We start from the raw sequence: 14116 nt of genomic DNA, 5'->3' as shown, positions 1-14116 counted from the left end.
TTTAAAGGGAGACATAGAAATGTAAGAAGCCCAACGTACAAGTGAGAGTATTGGTTAATGTTATGAATTAGAAAGCAAGTAATACATTTATGAATTTAAATAGTGTATACATATAAAGACGGCTCGTAAAATACGCTTCAATATGATCGTTTAATTCATATTTCGTATTTATACTATACAGCAAACCCCCCACTTGTTACGATAATGTCCACAAATAATATGTTCAATTAAAACTTGAAACATTTACGATAATATTCTAGATAAACCTTCTTCTAGACAGTAAAAATTACTTGCTCTTCCTCTCTCTAAACACCCCCCCACACATATATATTTGTATATATATATATATATATATATATATATATATATATATATATATATATATATATATATAGTGTCGGCAAAAAATAAAGTCCGCGCACTTGTACTTTTTTAATTGCAAACCCATTTCATTCGTTTTTAGTCCTCTGTAAATTTACCCTTTTATATTTGACTTTTGATTGAGTTATTCTAGTATCACGTCGATTTAAAACATAAATAAATAAAATTGAGGAGGCAAAAAGAAAGTAAACAGAACAAAGTCGCTGAAAACCCGCTTAAATTATCGGCCCTAAATAAGTTTAAAATATCCACCAACATATCATCTGTGATGGTAACTGTGGGTGTTCTAAGTTATACAAAATAAAATTTAGTCCAAATACAACGACTGTGTCTAAGTCTTCGTCAGGAGCTCATTAATTTCCACCTTTCTGGTTAATCCAATCGAGAAATCGACTGTTAATTGAAATGTGAAGAGAAAACAGTACGAAAACTGTGCAAAAGCACCACAACCACGGCAGTGTTCGTGATGTCCTTAAGGGAAGAAAATTCTTTCTAGATCCGCAGCCTAGGAAACAGATTTTATAGAGCTCTCCTAATCCAACACCAGTGCAGTCTTGTTAAAAGGTACTCTCTTTTTCTTGTCAAAGAACAGATTAAAGGAATTTTATTTGGGAGGATGTGTTGCAAGACGCAAGCCAATGATTTCTGTAAAGAATAGAAAGAAACTCCTTAGATGCAATAAAGAGCATGACCCTTTATATTGGTCGTCCGTCGGAGGAAAGATGAAAAATGTAATCCTAGGTGCTCAGTTTCAACGCTGCAAAATGGTGGAGGTTCAGTTTTGGTGTGGGACCTAATTAATACTAATGGTGCCGGTGCAAGGTTGAAATTATTCGACCAAGTTCATTAATATTTAGACTAAGCATTTTCCATCCTAATTTGGTCGGAATTTGGATAATACTCCCATATTCATGCATGACACCGCTCTCATTTATACGGCGCGCAATATCAATATCATCCAAATTAAAAGAAAATTTTGAATTTAGCTTTAATTTGCGGCTTTTAAACAGATTGCAAGTGTGGACTTTTTTTGCCGCCTGTGTTTATTTTTATATATATATATATATATATATATATATATATATATATATATATATATATAGAGAGAGAGAGAGAGAGAGAGAGAGAGAGAGAGAGAGAGAAAGAGAGAGATAGAGAGAGTGAGGGGAAGAGAGAGATAAGAGAGGGAGAAATAGAAGAACACATTATATATTATTTTATCTTGTGTAATGATTTACGACGATCAGAAAAAGAGTAATGGTAAAAAGGACTTTTTAGACCACTGCATTTACACATTCAATGCTTTTAATCAGGAGAAAATAATAGGTTTTCTTTATCTGCATCAGAGGTGGATATATTTCATAACAAATTCTTGAGGCTTGAAGCTGACTGAAATAATTTGTACTGCTTTTTAAGTATTGAAAAATATAATTAAATAAATATTCATTTTTATCTTACACATTAACAATGTGTGCCTTACAGGCGCACAGAAAAATAATTTTATTAATGTATTAGAGAATGTGACTTATCGATTCTTCCCGGCATTATACCTAGACAGTTAAATGTATGTATATATATATTTAAATAAATGTTTGGAGGTACAAAATTTATATACAGTTTTAAAAATGATTAATGGAAGTTTCTCAAGAGCTCTTTCGGCTAGCGTCTCATCAGGAGAAAATCGATAGCGTACAAAATAATATTGTGTCGAAAATAAAGAGTTCTAATGGGGTACTTATTGAATGTGCCAAAAGTACAGGGACACTAAAATAAAAACATTTATTTAAATATCTTGTGAAGAGGTACACACAACACCAAATTGACACATGTAATAATATTGTTCGATTAAGGAATACAATTAGATCTATCAAGCTCTCCATAGCTTTTTTGCGTTCTTCTCTGGAACAAGATGTGGCCCCACTTTATATCAGTAAACGCATTGCTGCATCTAGGGTGAGACCAATTTTGTCCATGAAGTGTGCGTTTATACGAGACGATATTAATAAGTTAACGGAGAAGTAAGAGGTGTATATTAGTAATCGTCATTACCTCTGGTCCGTAGAGAAGGGGTTCCTGTCCTTTTTTTGACTTTTTCCGTGTGTGCAAGTATTTATCTATCGGTGATCAATTTGCTAGGCAAAATGCTTCCAAAAGCAAAAATAAACAACTTGCTCTTCTGGTTCGCAGAAGATATGGGTGTGAACCCATTAATGGAAGCAAACGTACTTTTAATTTTTCGAAAACTGTTCTTACAGAAATTTAAAATAGAGTTCTATCTAGGGATTTATATTTTTGTATTCCCCCTACGAGTATAAATAAAGAGAGAACACTTTCTGCCTTTGAAGTTTTGTTCTCCCAACTTAGACGCAATGTTCCGAATTCCCCGGAAAAAAATTCTGGGGTGAAATCTACTTTAGTTGCCTTAGCTCATCGATACAGGAACACACCTGTCGACCATATCGACTTTGTCTGGAACATAACGCAATTTAAAACTATGAAAGTGTTAAAGTCCAATACTGATATTGATATGTGCAAACCAGACAAAGGTGCAGGACTGGTTATTTTGGATAAATCGGACTACGTTGAGAAAATAGCAGTTATTCTCAATGATGTTTCGAAATTCCGTAAACTCGGTCCCGTCGAGTTGACGGATAATAGTTGCAAGAACGAGGCTAAAATGCAAAGATGTCTACTTGCATTATTTAAAAAGAAGGATTTTTGCAAGGACGTCTATGACAGGATCAGGCCCTCTGGGTCCAAACGCCCCAGAATGTATGCCCTCCCAAAAATCCATAAGCTAGGTGCTCCACTGAAACTTATTTTATCAATGGTTGGTTCGGCACAACATGTTTGGCTCACTGGCTTGTGGAAACTATGCAACCTGTGCGCGAGTTATATACTACGCACTGCAATACACATTCTTTTCGGTTCGTTGATGGTGTACGTGGCTTGGATTCAAATACAGAGACGACTTTTATGTGCTCATTTTATGTTTCTCGTCTCTTTACGAACATACCATTGGTGAGACTATACGTATAGGTACCGATGCGCTCTATGATGGTCGTCTGACTGCTGCACGGATATTCTTATTGAATTCATTTTAATGTGCACAAAATCCGTGGAGTTAAATTTTTATGATATTATGTACTGTCAGGTAAACGGGGTTACAATAGGGAGTCTGTTGGCCCCAAATTTAGTGGATATTTTCATCGGGTACCATGACTCCTTTATGTTCAATTCTATAACTAAACCATTGCATATTTCGGATATGTTGACGACACTTTTGCTATTTTTCCATCGCAAGGTGAAGCGTCGATATTTTTTTAATAGATTGAATTCTTTGCATGGGGCTCTTGAGTTCACTATGGAAAGTGAGAAGGACAATTCGCTTCCCTTCTTGGATGTTCTAGTCGAACGTTCAAGGGGGGGGCTTTCTCACTACAATTTATAGAAAGCCGACATTTACTGGCCTATATGTGAACTGGTTGTCTTTTGTACCAAAATCACGTAAGGTATGCCTAATTAATACTTTGGCACATAGAACCCTCATGATTTGTTCGCCTAACAGATTAGACGCCGAACTCAAGATCAGGGAAATATTCATCAATAATGGTTATCCTGTTGACATTATTGATGACTATATTTTCAAAAAAGTTACGGATCTTAAATCCCCTAACTAGTTTGGACCTTTGAAATGCCCAGTTTATTTAAAATTACCGTTGATGGGGGAAAAGAGAAATAGACTTTCCAAACAGATTCGCAGGAGTATATACGGCTGCTTTTATTCTGTGTCCTTGCGTTTGGTATATACAACGAGATCTGTGTGTCCGTCTTTTCGCAAGGATAGTTTGCCTTACATCCAACATAGCAATATTGTATATCAATTTAACTGCCAGTGCGATGCTGGTTATGTTCAGCGAACACCCTTGCATCTTTTGACTCGTATAAAGCAGCATGTTCTATCGAAGATGAGACAAGGGAGGATGGGGTCTTGTTGTCTCCCTCCTTCTGCAGCCTTGGACTCTGCTATTGGCCAGCATTTGGTTGACAACCCGTGCTATACCGATAGATATATAAATACAATGGTTCGAGGTGCTACATAGAGCTGACTCCAGAAACCATTTAAAGATGTTGGAACCTGTCTCTATTGCGATGCGTCAACCTTCTTTCTGCCGGCAAAAGGAAACATCACACGCATTACTTCTCTTTGAGGAACTTTGAATCTTTTCGCCCGTTTTTTCCTCTTGTTGTGCCAATATTTTAATCGTTTTGTAAACGTTAATAAATTTATTTTAGTGTCCCCTTACTTTTGGCACATTCAATAAGTACCCCATTAAAACTCTTTATTTTCGACATAATATTGTTTTGTACGCTATCGATTTTGTCCTGATGAGATGATAACCGAAAGAGCTCTTGAGAAACTTCCGCTTATTTTGTTCAATATATATATATATATATATATATATATATATATATATATATATATATATATATATATATATATATATCCGAATTTATCATTTACATTTTGACGGAATTAAAACTATTGTTTTGTCATTAAAAAAATTATTATCTATACTCGGGAGCAAAAAAATGGTCCAAGCAAATTTTATACATTTTATCCCACTAAATGCAATATTTAACTTAAAACAATTTAACAAGAAAACTTAAACGAGATTAATAAAACATAATCAGACATTTACTATAAAAACGCATAGGGTGAAATCGAATTTCCTTTAGATTACTTTAAAAGATCAATCATTTTAGACATACTCTCAACCAATGTGGAATACTGTGAAGAGGAGATCCTATTTTATTCGCTTTGCACAGCTTCCCACAGTTTGTCATTGTCTGAAAAGTATTTCCATCCAATGCAGGAGATATTATTTGACCAAATATTCTCGATTGGGTTTAAATAAGGGCTTTGACCTGGCAAAAATATCACATTAATTGCATTATTAGAAACCCATTTTTTTTTACTTTAGCTGTGTGTGCAGGGACATTAGCATGTTGAAAAATAATGTTCTGAGATATTTACAGCGTCGGGATACTGGTAACCCTCCTATTTTTAATAGTGTTATGTATTCCTTTGCATTGCTTGCTTTCTTACACCTAATAAGTGCCCCACCCTGCTGCAGTAACCGTTACCAATATAATTATCCTTCCATTCACGGGTTTGTCGTTTTTATGCAACTTGGTGAACATCCTACTGAAGTACTTCGAGTGCACCATTCGAGAGCTTCGGAGCATCAATAATAAGACAAAATATTGATTAATCTGAACAGAAAACATTCCTGAACTAGCCTGTATCTTTCTAGCCATAATACGAGAAAAATATATTTCTATCATTGATGTTCTTCTTAGATAAAAAGGGCTTCTTAACGCACCTTTTAGAAGAGCATCCCATTTCTATCATACGTCTACATATTGTATATCTAGAAAGAGAATTTTCAGTCACTGTTTTGAATTATATATATATATATATATATATATATATATATATATATATATATATATATATATATATATATATATATATATATATATCGGTTAGTGCATTATTATTTATTTTTTAAGTAAAAACAGCAGTATTTCCGACAATAATAATTTCTAGGAAATTATGAATTATAAATAAGGTACTAAGCAATAGATTAAAATCCAAACAATTCATAAACTACTCATTTAATATTATTCAAATATTATTATTAAATAAGAAAATAATATAAACAAAGAAAACAAACAAGAAGGCATGTATACATAAGCATTTATTTTTTTTTAAATCAGATAATACTTACAATCTACGGACACTTTAATTTTCCGACTGACGGAGGGTGGAATTCCGTTTTTTGCCACACACTCGTATACATCATCACAGTAACGGCTTACATTGTGAATTACAAGTACTTCGCCCTGTTGGCCTATCCCTGTTGAAGTTAAAAAAAAACATGTTATAAAAGAATGATTAATGCACGTGTGTCCTAATTGTATGGAGAAACATTACATCATTATAATGATCTAATTTGACAAATAATTCCTATGCCATTATAATATTATGAATAATTGTTTGCTACAAGTATTCACATTTATTATAGATATAATACTAACGGGTAACCGAGATGAGAAAAACCCTGCATCTATCTAAAATATTATTATGCTACATGCCACAATCATTAACAATTGTGACCGGCATTTAAGCATTAAAGAGAACTGGGGTAAATACATGATCCTCGCAAGCAAACGCGTGTTTTACTATAATATAAAACAAGGCCGATAGTCATTAGTCGCGTGCTCTCGTGAAAGGAATGAATGCGTGAATGTAGGATTGGCATGAAATTCTTAAAGATAAACTGAAATGGCCAAAAAATGGACTGAAATTACTTAAATAAATAAAAAATTAAATGACTAAGAATGACTTTAATGAAGTTAAAGATGAATTGAATGGCATTAAGCACGACTTGAATGCTTAAAAATAACTGGAATCCTTAAAAAAACAACTTGAATGATCTGAAGAACGACTTGAATGGCTTTGAGACTTACTCGCTGTAAAGTGGGTGATCATTTTACATTAAATTAAGTCATCTCTTACTGTATCTCACAAAGTTACAAACATAAGTACAGCATGTAGTACGAATAGATCCTACACTTTGATCTTGCCCAAAAGGCAAAGAAAAACTTTAAAAGCTAAGAACAGTATCTATTAAGAACATACCTTTGATCTTAACCAAAAAGGCCAAGAACTAAAGTGTTACGGGCAGACAGACCGATCGACAGGCCGACCGACTGGCCGACCGACCAACCGACGGATGGTGTGACTTATAGAGTCGCTGGCCCGCGACTAAAACACGTGTTTTTATGTTTTATTTACGAAATATTCACGTGTCTTTATATTTAATTTACGAAATATTCAAAAACATTTTCTTGTTTTCGATTAACATATGCTATTATAAACCATATACATTTTTATTCTCACTATAAATATTGTACAATTTTTCTTTACGTGATAATAATATAATCATATTTGGAATGGTTTTTAATTCAATAAAGATACACATTTTCATGTATTAATTGGACATCGGTTTATGGGTGGCATAAAGTAAAGGAGATTTTGGAAAGGCAGAGAGCATACAGGTGATGATCGGAAAAACAGGTTTCCGCTCGAACCGATTCATTCAGACCCCGCAGTTTGATGCTCGGATAACCTAGGGTGAGATCTGCAACTATTGCTCTGATTCAAATATCAGGAGACACAGTTTTTAATTGAAGTATCCTGGCTCTTCCAGAGCCTAGAAGACAAGACAGAGCAAATCCATTTGAAAAATATGATGGACCATTGATTTGATAAACACCATCTTCATGCACTTGATTACCACTGAACAGACACTCGACAAATAATATTATATTGTACTTTTAAGGAATTTAAGAAAATGTTTCTGTCCGATAAGCCTATCGCAATTAAAATAAGGTCAGTAACAATTTTACGTGGACAATGAAACAGTCCAAAACTCCATACATTTCAAAGATCATTTGAGCAAGATTGGCAGTCCTTTGCGTTTCAATATGTCCAGAAATTCTTCCTTGAGCATAATCGTTAGCTTATAGGCTCTTCTAATGAGAAGAGGAGATTAAGGATGTTCTAACTAGTCGTTGTTACGCTCATAGAGACGGACTTCCATAGTGACTGTCAAGAAGTGTTCGTACCGGATAGTAAGTGTACTATGCTGAGGAGATTAGTTCAAGAATTACTAAATGTTCATGCGTACACTATCAATGAGAGAGTTCGTACAAAAATGTCAATAAAATAAAAACACCTCATAAATCATGCAATGGCAATATATTTTTAAAAAATTGTATTTTTTATTAAATTTTTATAAAATTATTAAGAATTAATACTATATCCGTTAGAAATAAATTCTCGGGATGTTAATTGAAATATTTCAAAGTCTACATTTAAAATACAATTAAAGTAAAGTATACTGTGTATAAATATTAAAAGTAACATTGTAAACCAAAATCGTTTATCTGGACAAGTAATTAATCCAATTAAAACATAATCGGCGTAATATCGTTTGTTCTTTCTTATTATTAACATTTTATTTTTAGATTAAAATTCTTAATAATCTTATAAATAGTCTAACTGAAATGAAATATATATATATATATATATATATATATATATATATATATATATGTGTGTGTTTTATTTTTATTACCGTTTTTTTCTGTTCAGTTACATTTTGTTTCAGCAACGTGTACGTTTTTTGGCCGTTATGTAGTCTCCTCAGGCTTTACAGTAAAGTCTGAGGAGGCTACATAACGGCCAAAAACGGTCGCGTAGGTAAAACAAAAATGTAACTGAACAGAAAAAAAAACGTAATAAAAATAAAACGCATATTTGCTCTACAACAGTTTGAGCACTTTCTTCAGGTTTTTATTAATTACCATTTCTAATATATATATATATATATATATATATATATATATATATATATACATATATATATATATGTATATATATATGTATATATATATATACACATATATATAATTTTAATCTAAGAGAATCGCTCTGATGTTAAGATATATGTACATATATGTATATATATGCATATATATAATTTAAATCACATCGATATAAAGATGTACATATATATACATGTATATATATATGCATATATGTATATATATATATATATATATATATATATATATATATATATATATATATATGGACATTTATAATTGAATATATTTACAAATTAATTTAAAATTATCTAGTATAAAATAAGATTTACATTTAAATTAACAACATTTATCTTATTTTGATTGGAAATCATTTTTAAGCTGAGCATTATTTATTAATTTTATTTATTGCAGACTTCTATCTAATATTTTCCTGTTTTTTTAACGACGTTTCAGCCGACTATTCCTCTGGCCTCACTCAGGTGATAACATCGACGAGATAGGAACTCTGATTCTCCTGATGCAATTACTGCAATTAATACCGTCCATAGTTCGTGTCCTCTCGCCACGTTTTTGGCCAAGTAAACCCCTGGCCAGCTTTCTATAGGAATGAAACCGTTATTTCCAGAAAATTCTGACCTTGAACCGTAGAGATTATCGTCTCTATCAACTGCACCACGATCACGTTTGTATTTTATGGTCTTATTAATTCATATTTATTTATTATCTGATCTTCCATATCGGGTCCGTACCGAATAGTATATATTATTTCAATGAGAATTCATTATTGAGTTGGTTATTAGTTAGTAATTTTATTTATTACCTCATCTTTTCCTGTTTTTAAACAACGTTTCGTCCAACTATTCATCTGGCCTTCCTCAGGCGCAAACAGCGACGGGATAGGAAGTATGAATCTCCTAACTTCATTCACTTCAATTACTGACTGCCATAGTTGCCGTCGTCTCATCACGTTTTTGGCCAAGTAAGCCTTTTGGCAACATTGTGTAGGATTGAAACGGATATCTTCAGAGAATTCTCACCTGGAATGCCAGAGGAGTAGTTGGCCGAAACATCGTTAAACATCTAAGAAAATATGCGGATAAAAGCCCGCAATAAATGAAATGAAGATTTATCTTATATATAAAAACCAATTAAGAATATTCTAGTATACTTAAATTTGGACTTTGGTGACGCGGATTGTAATCATGTTGATTATGATTGTCCTGCCCACGATGGAGAAGCCTATAATGCCGATAGGCGTTCATCGCTAGTGCATTTGATCCGGTCCATGCAAGATATTACGCACGTTTTGACATCATTCTATGTCCGATCCGAACTCTAACTTACTTCAGTAAGTTAAGGCACATGTTTGTTAATTCTGCAGAAACTGCGTATACTGTTCTTCCGTTTTCTAGAACACAATTTCTTCTCATATAAGTCACCCCGTACACCTTCAGAAATTTATAAATTTAAAAACATTTTTTGCAGTATTACAAGAACATCTGTTTTTCAACTACGTCTTTTCTTATGCCAGAATACTAGCCACTATATTATTAATACATTGAAATGCCCTTACAACATTTCAGCTGCTCTGCCAGAGATTTTTTCCTATTAGGATAAGCTGACATACGCCACACAATATTTATAATGAACCTAACATCACGACAGTGACGACGAGAAACTTTACCAAGGTTAAAACTCTGTGCTTGTTTTCCGGTCTTGACAATTCATTTTCATCGATCTAAGTAACCAAGTTATGTAATATTGGTTAGAACTCAAATTGTTAAGGGAAATGCTTGCAGTTAAGTGGATGGTTACTTACTTTCCATTGTTGAATAATCATTGCTCGCAGATTGTCGATACCACGTGACACTAGGGTGGGGGATTCCTGTGACGTTGCATATCAACGTGACAGTGTCTCCTTCTCGGACCTCCATATCACTGCTCGACAAGTGGCTGATTATTACGGGCGGAACTGAAAAATACAAATAACACATATATTGTTCAAGAAAGTAAAGCAAACTATATAAGAACAAAATTCAACACTATTTCTACAATTTATATAAGTTTAATAAGACAATACCACCTGTTAAGCAATCAACATAGAATGCGCAATAACCATAGAATAAAATCAAGAATACAAGTCGATTAACCTATGCAATTAATATACCCATATAAGGTCAATATAGCACAAAATTTATAACACGTAGCTCGCTGTTTATATCGTTGTAAATAAACTAGCAGCTGAAAACTGTAAAATCGATGTGCGACTGTATATTTAATGATAAATTTGTCGAGGTCGCTGATGAGAACATATCCATGGTAAAAATTGCGGACTACGTATGCGATGGTATTAGGTTGAGTCTGCGGCTTTAGAATGGAGTTGGTCTTGCTGCAACAAAATAATACTATTTTTGAATGGCTATATAACACGTGATATATATATATATATATATAAATATATATACATATATATATATACATATATATAGTAGAAATGGTATTTAATAAATATTAATTAATAAAAGAAAATTATGTAAAAGTTTGAGGAAGCTACAGCCGGCCCCACAACGGCCGAGCAGCTGGAACAATAATCTAACTTATAACGTATATATATATATATATATATATATATATATATATATATATATATATATATATATATATATATATATATATACTTCAGAATAATTTTTATTTAACAATCAGTAGTTATGGAAACGTGAGATTGTAAGGTTTACAAAATATTACTGGTAGTAATATTTTTTAAGTTATCCCATCTAAACAAGAATTGGTTCAATCCTCCTTTCAGCTCCAATGTAAAAACTAACATTCGAAAATAATTTTTCACTCTCATAAGTATAGTGCCATATTAAACAAAAACTCCGTAAACATCTCATACTCCACAATCCCTAATCTAGCACAGACAATAATTTCGACAAATAACAAGCGTTGGATAAACCAATTGACCAAATACCTAATAACAAATGTAACTGCCAAAATAAAAATGAATGCCCCCTTAATAACGATTACATGCACAAATACGTGGTATAGGCCTGCACAGTAACGCAATTACCAAAACCTGCAAACTACCAATCAAACGAGGAAAACAATGAATATAGTCGAAGCGTACATAGGGAAACATATGGTGACGGATCTAATAATAATAACAACAGACACAACAACAGCCAGGCTAACGTATCCAATAATATAATTCCGAGTGAAGACAAGATTATGATTAACCAGAACCCAGGCCATGAATCCCCAGGTCCCATCTTTGCCCCGCCCAATATAGGACTCAATAGCAATTGGACCGATGAACAAATAAACAATAATAAAACAAGGAAAACATTCACGTATATAGGTGCATCATCAAGCTTAATAAAAATAAGAATCTCAAACAATTATAATAATAATACATCCTTAACTAAATTAATCAACAGCCTAGAGGACAAGAAACTTCCATATTCAATTAAATGGAGTATACTGAATTAATCTAGATCATATGCGCCAGGGGATAAGTTTTGCAATTTTTGTATATCGGAAGCAGTTAACAGCATCACCTTCAACAAACCCATAATACATACCAAGAATGAACTAGTGCCCAGATGTAAACAAAAGAAAAAATTTAAATACAACCAGCTTAAAATAAAATAACATACACTCTCTGTATAAAGTATAAATAGGTAAAAAACGAAGGTTTAAATACACATCACTCTTGACTAAAATCTAAACTATTACTTTGATAATATAATAATGTTAATTTTCTAACGATAGGTTCTTAATCACCTATTTTCACCCATATAATAACAATCTTATTTTGTATATATACACATATTAAGTAGGGGCCTGCCATAAGCACGTTAATATACTACACTTTCAATTTCTGACACGCAATTTGCACTCTAAGATCTAATTATAAAAAACATGTAGCTTCCCAATTAAAGAATTTACTATTTCGCCCCCATCTAATAACCAGAAACGGAGCAAAAATTCCCCATGGCAAGGTAATCTCCAGATCTGCACGTATAAACAAGAAAGAACTATACTCAATGATGCGTCATCCCTGTTGGTACTAGGATACTTCAATTCTATGACGATAGTTACACAACCCCACTGTTTTCATCTTATTAATGTTAAATTAGCAGTGTAGGGGTTAAAAATTATCTATGATAGACTTATGTAAGTTACCTACACTAATTATTGTTACAATTAATAGTGTTAAATAATGGTATACTTTCTGTATGTCTAAATATATTTTTTGTATATATGACGGTATATCTAGGTATATATGGGCTACGTGTTATATATAGGTATATATGGGCTTAGATGTAAGTATATATAGAGTAGTGAACGTATGTGTGTATAAACTGTATGGTTGCGTGTATGTAAAAACACATATTGTATGCGTGCATGCATGTGCACGTGTGTATGTATATATATATATATATATATATATATATATATATATATATATATATATATATATATATATATATATATATATATATATATATGTATTCATGTATTCATGTATTTATAGGTAACTTTGTGTGTGTTTGAATGCAGTTTAGAAAATTTCCCCAGTTAAATATTATTAAATAGTATAATGTTATGGATATTACTGATTTTTTACGTTTTTCAGTAAGCTATTGTTATTACTTTATTACCTTTTTTTTAGCTTATTTACCATTGAACTATTACCATAAGGATGATAAAATAACGATAAAACGTTCCATTAATAATCTTAGAATTGGTTTCACAATTAGCTCATACACATTAGTATATTATAAACCTTATGTCAATCCTCCTTTCTAAGGGAAATATAGATACGTATAAAATTAATAATACTTAGCACGTCATGGGCGGTATATATAACTTGAGTTGACGGAACACATACGATTTAAACTGACAAAGAGATTTGAGATGAAACTAGGATAAATCCTGAAAAACAAATTATTCCATTTACGTATGTGGCCCATCATTTTATTTTTTATTTTATTTTATTTTTATTCTTATCTTTATATTCTTCTTGTTCCCCCTCTTTCCTTCGCGAACGAAGTCTCTATATCCAGTACACGACCTGACCTCAATTAAGCGACCGGTCAAAATTTATGATTCTTTGAAGTCTATTTAAAGAAATATCTATTCTGCTGTGTATATATATGTATGTATGTTTATGGGTGTATATGTATGCATATATATGTGTGTGTATATGTATATATGTATATGTTTGTATGTGTGCACGTATGCATATGTATATGTGTATATTGTG

General features: G+C 32.4%; 1 protein-coding gene across 1 annotated transcript in view; it reads right to left on the bottom strand.

Annotated features, from left to right (window-relative positions):
- Positions 1 to 14116, bottom strand: part of LOC145270574 (opioid-binding protein/cell adhesion molecule homolog) — a 463923-nt gene that overhangs the window by 81073 nt on the left and 368734 nt on the right. The window contains exons 4-5 of the mRNA XM_080126208.1: positions 10664 to 10816; positions 6177 to 6305 (exon numbers count right to left, since the gene is read on the bottom strand). Of these exons, the coding sequence (XP_079982334.1) occupies positions 6177 to 6305; positions 10664 to 10816 (282 nt within the window). The remainder of the gene's footprint in view (positions 1 to 6176; positions 6306 to 10663; positions 10817 to 14116) is intronic.

Source organism: Euprymna scolopes, chromosome 4 (genome assembly GCF_053919585.1).
Source record: "Euprymna scolopes isolate OS-2025 chromosome 4, ASM5391958v1, whole genome shotgun sequence".
In the NCBI taxonomy this organism is placed as follows: Eukaryota; Metazoa; Mollusca; class Cephalopoda; order Sepiida; family Sepiolidae; genus Euprymna; species Euprymna scolopes.
This window is presented reverse-complemented; position numbering and strand designations above follow the sequence as displayed.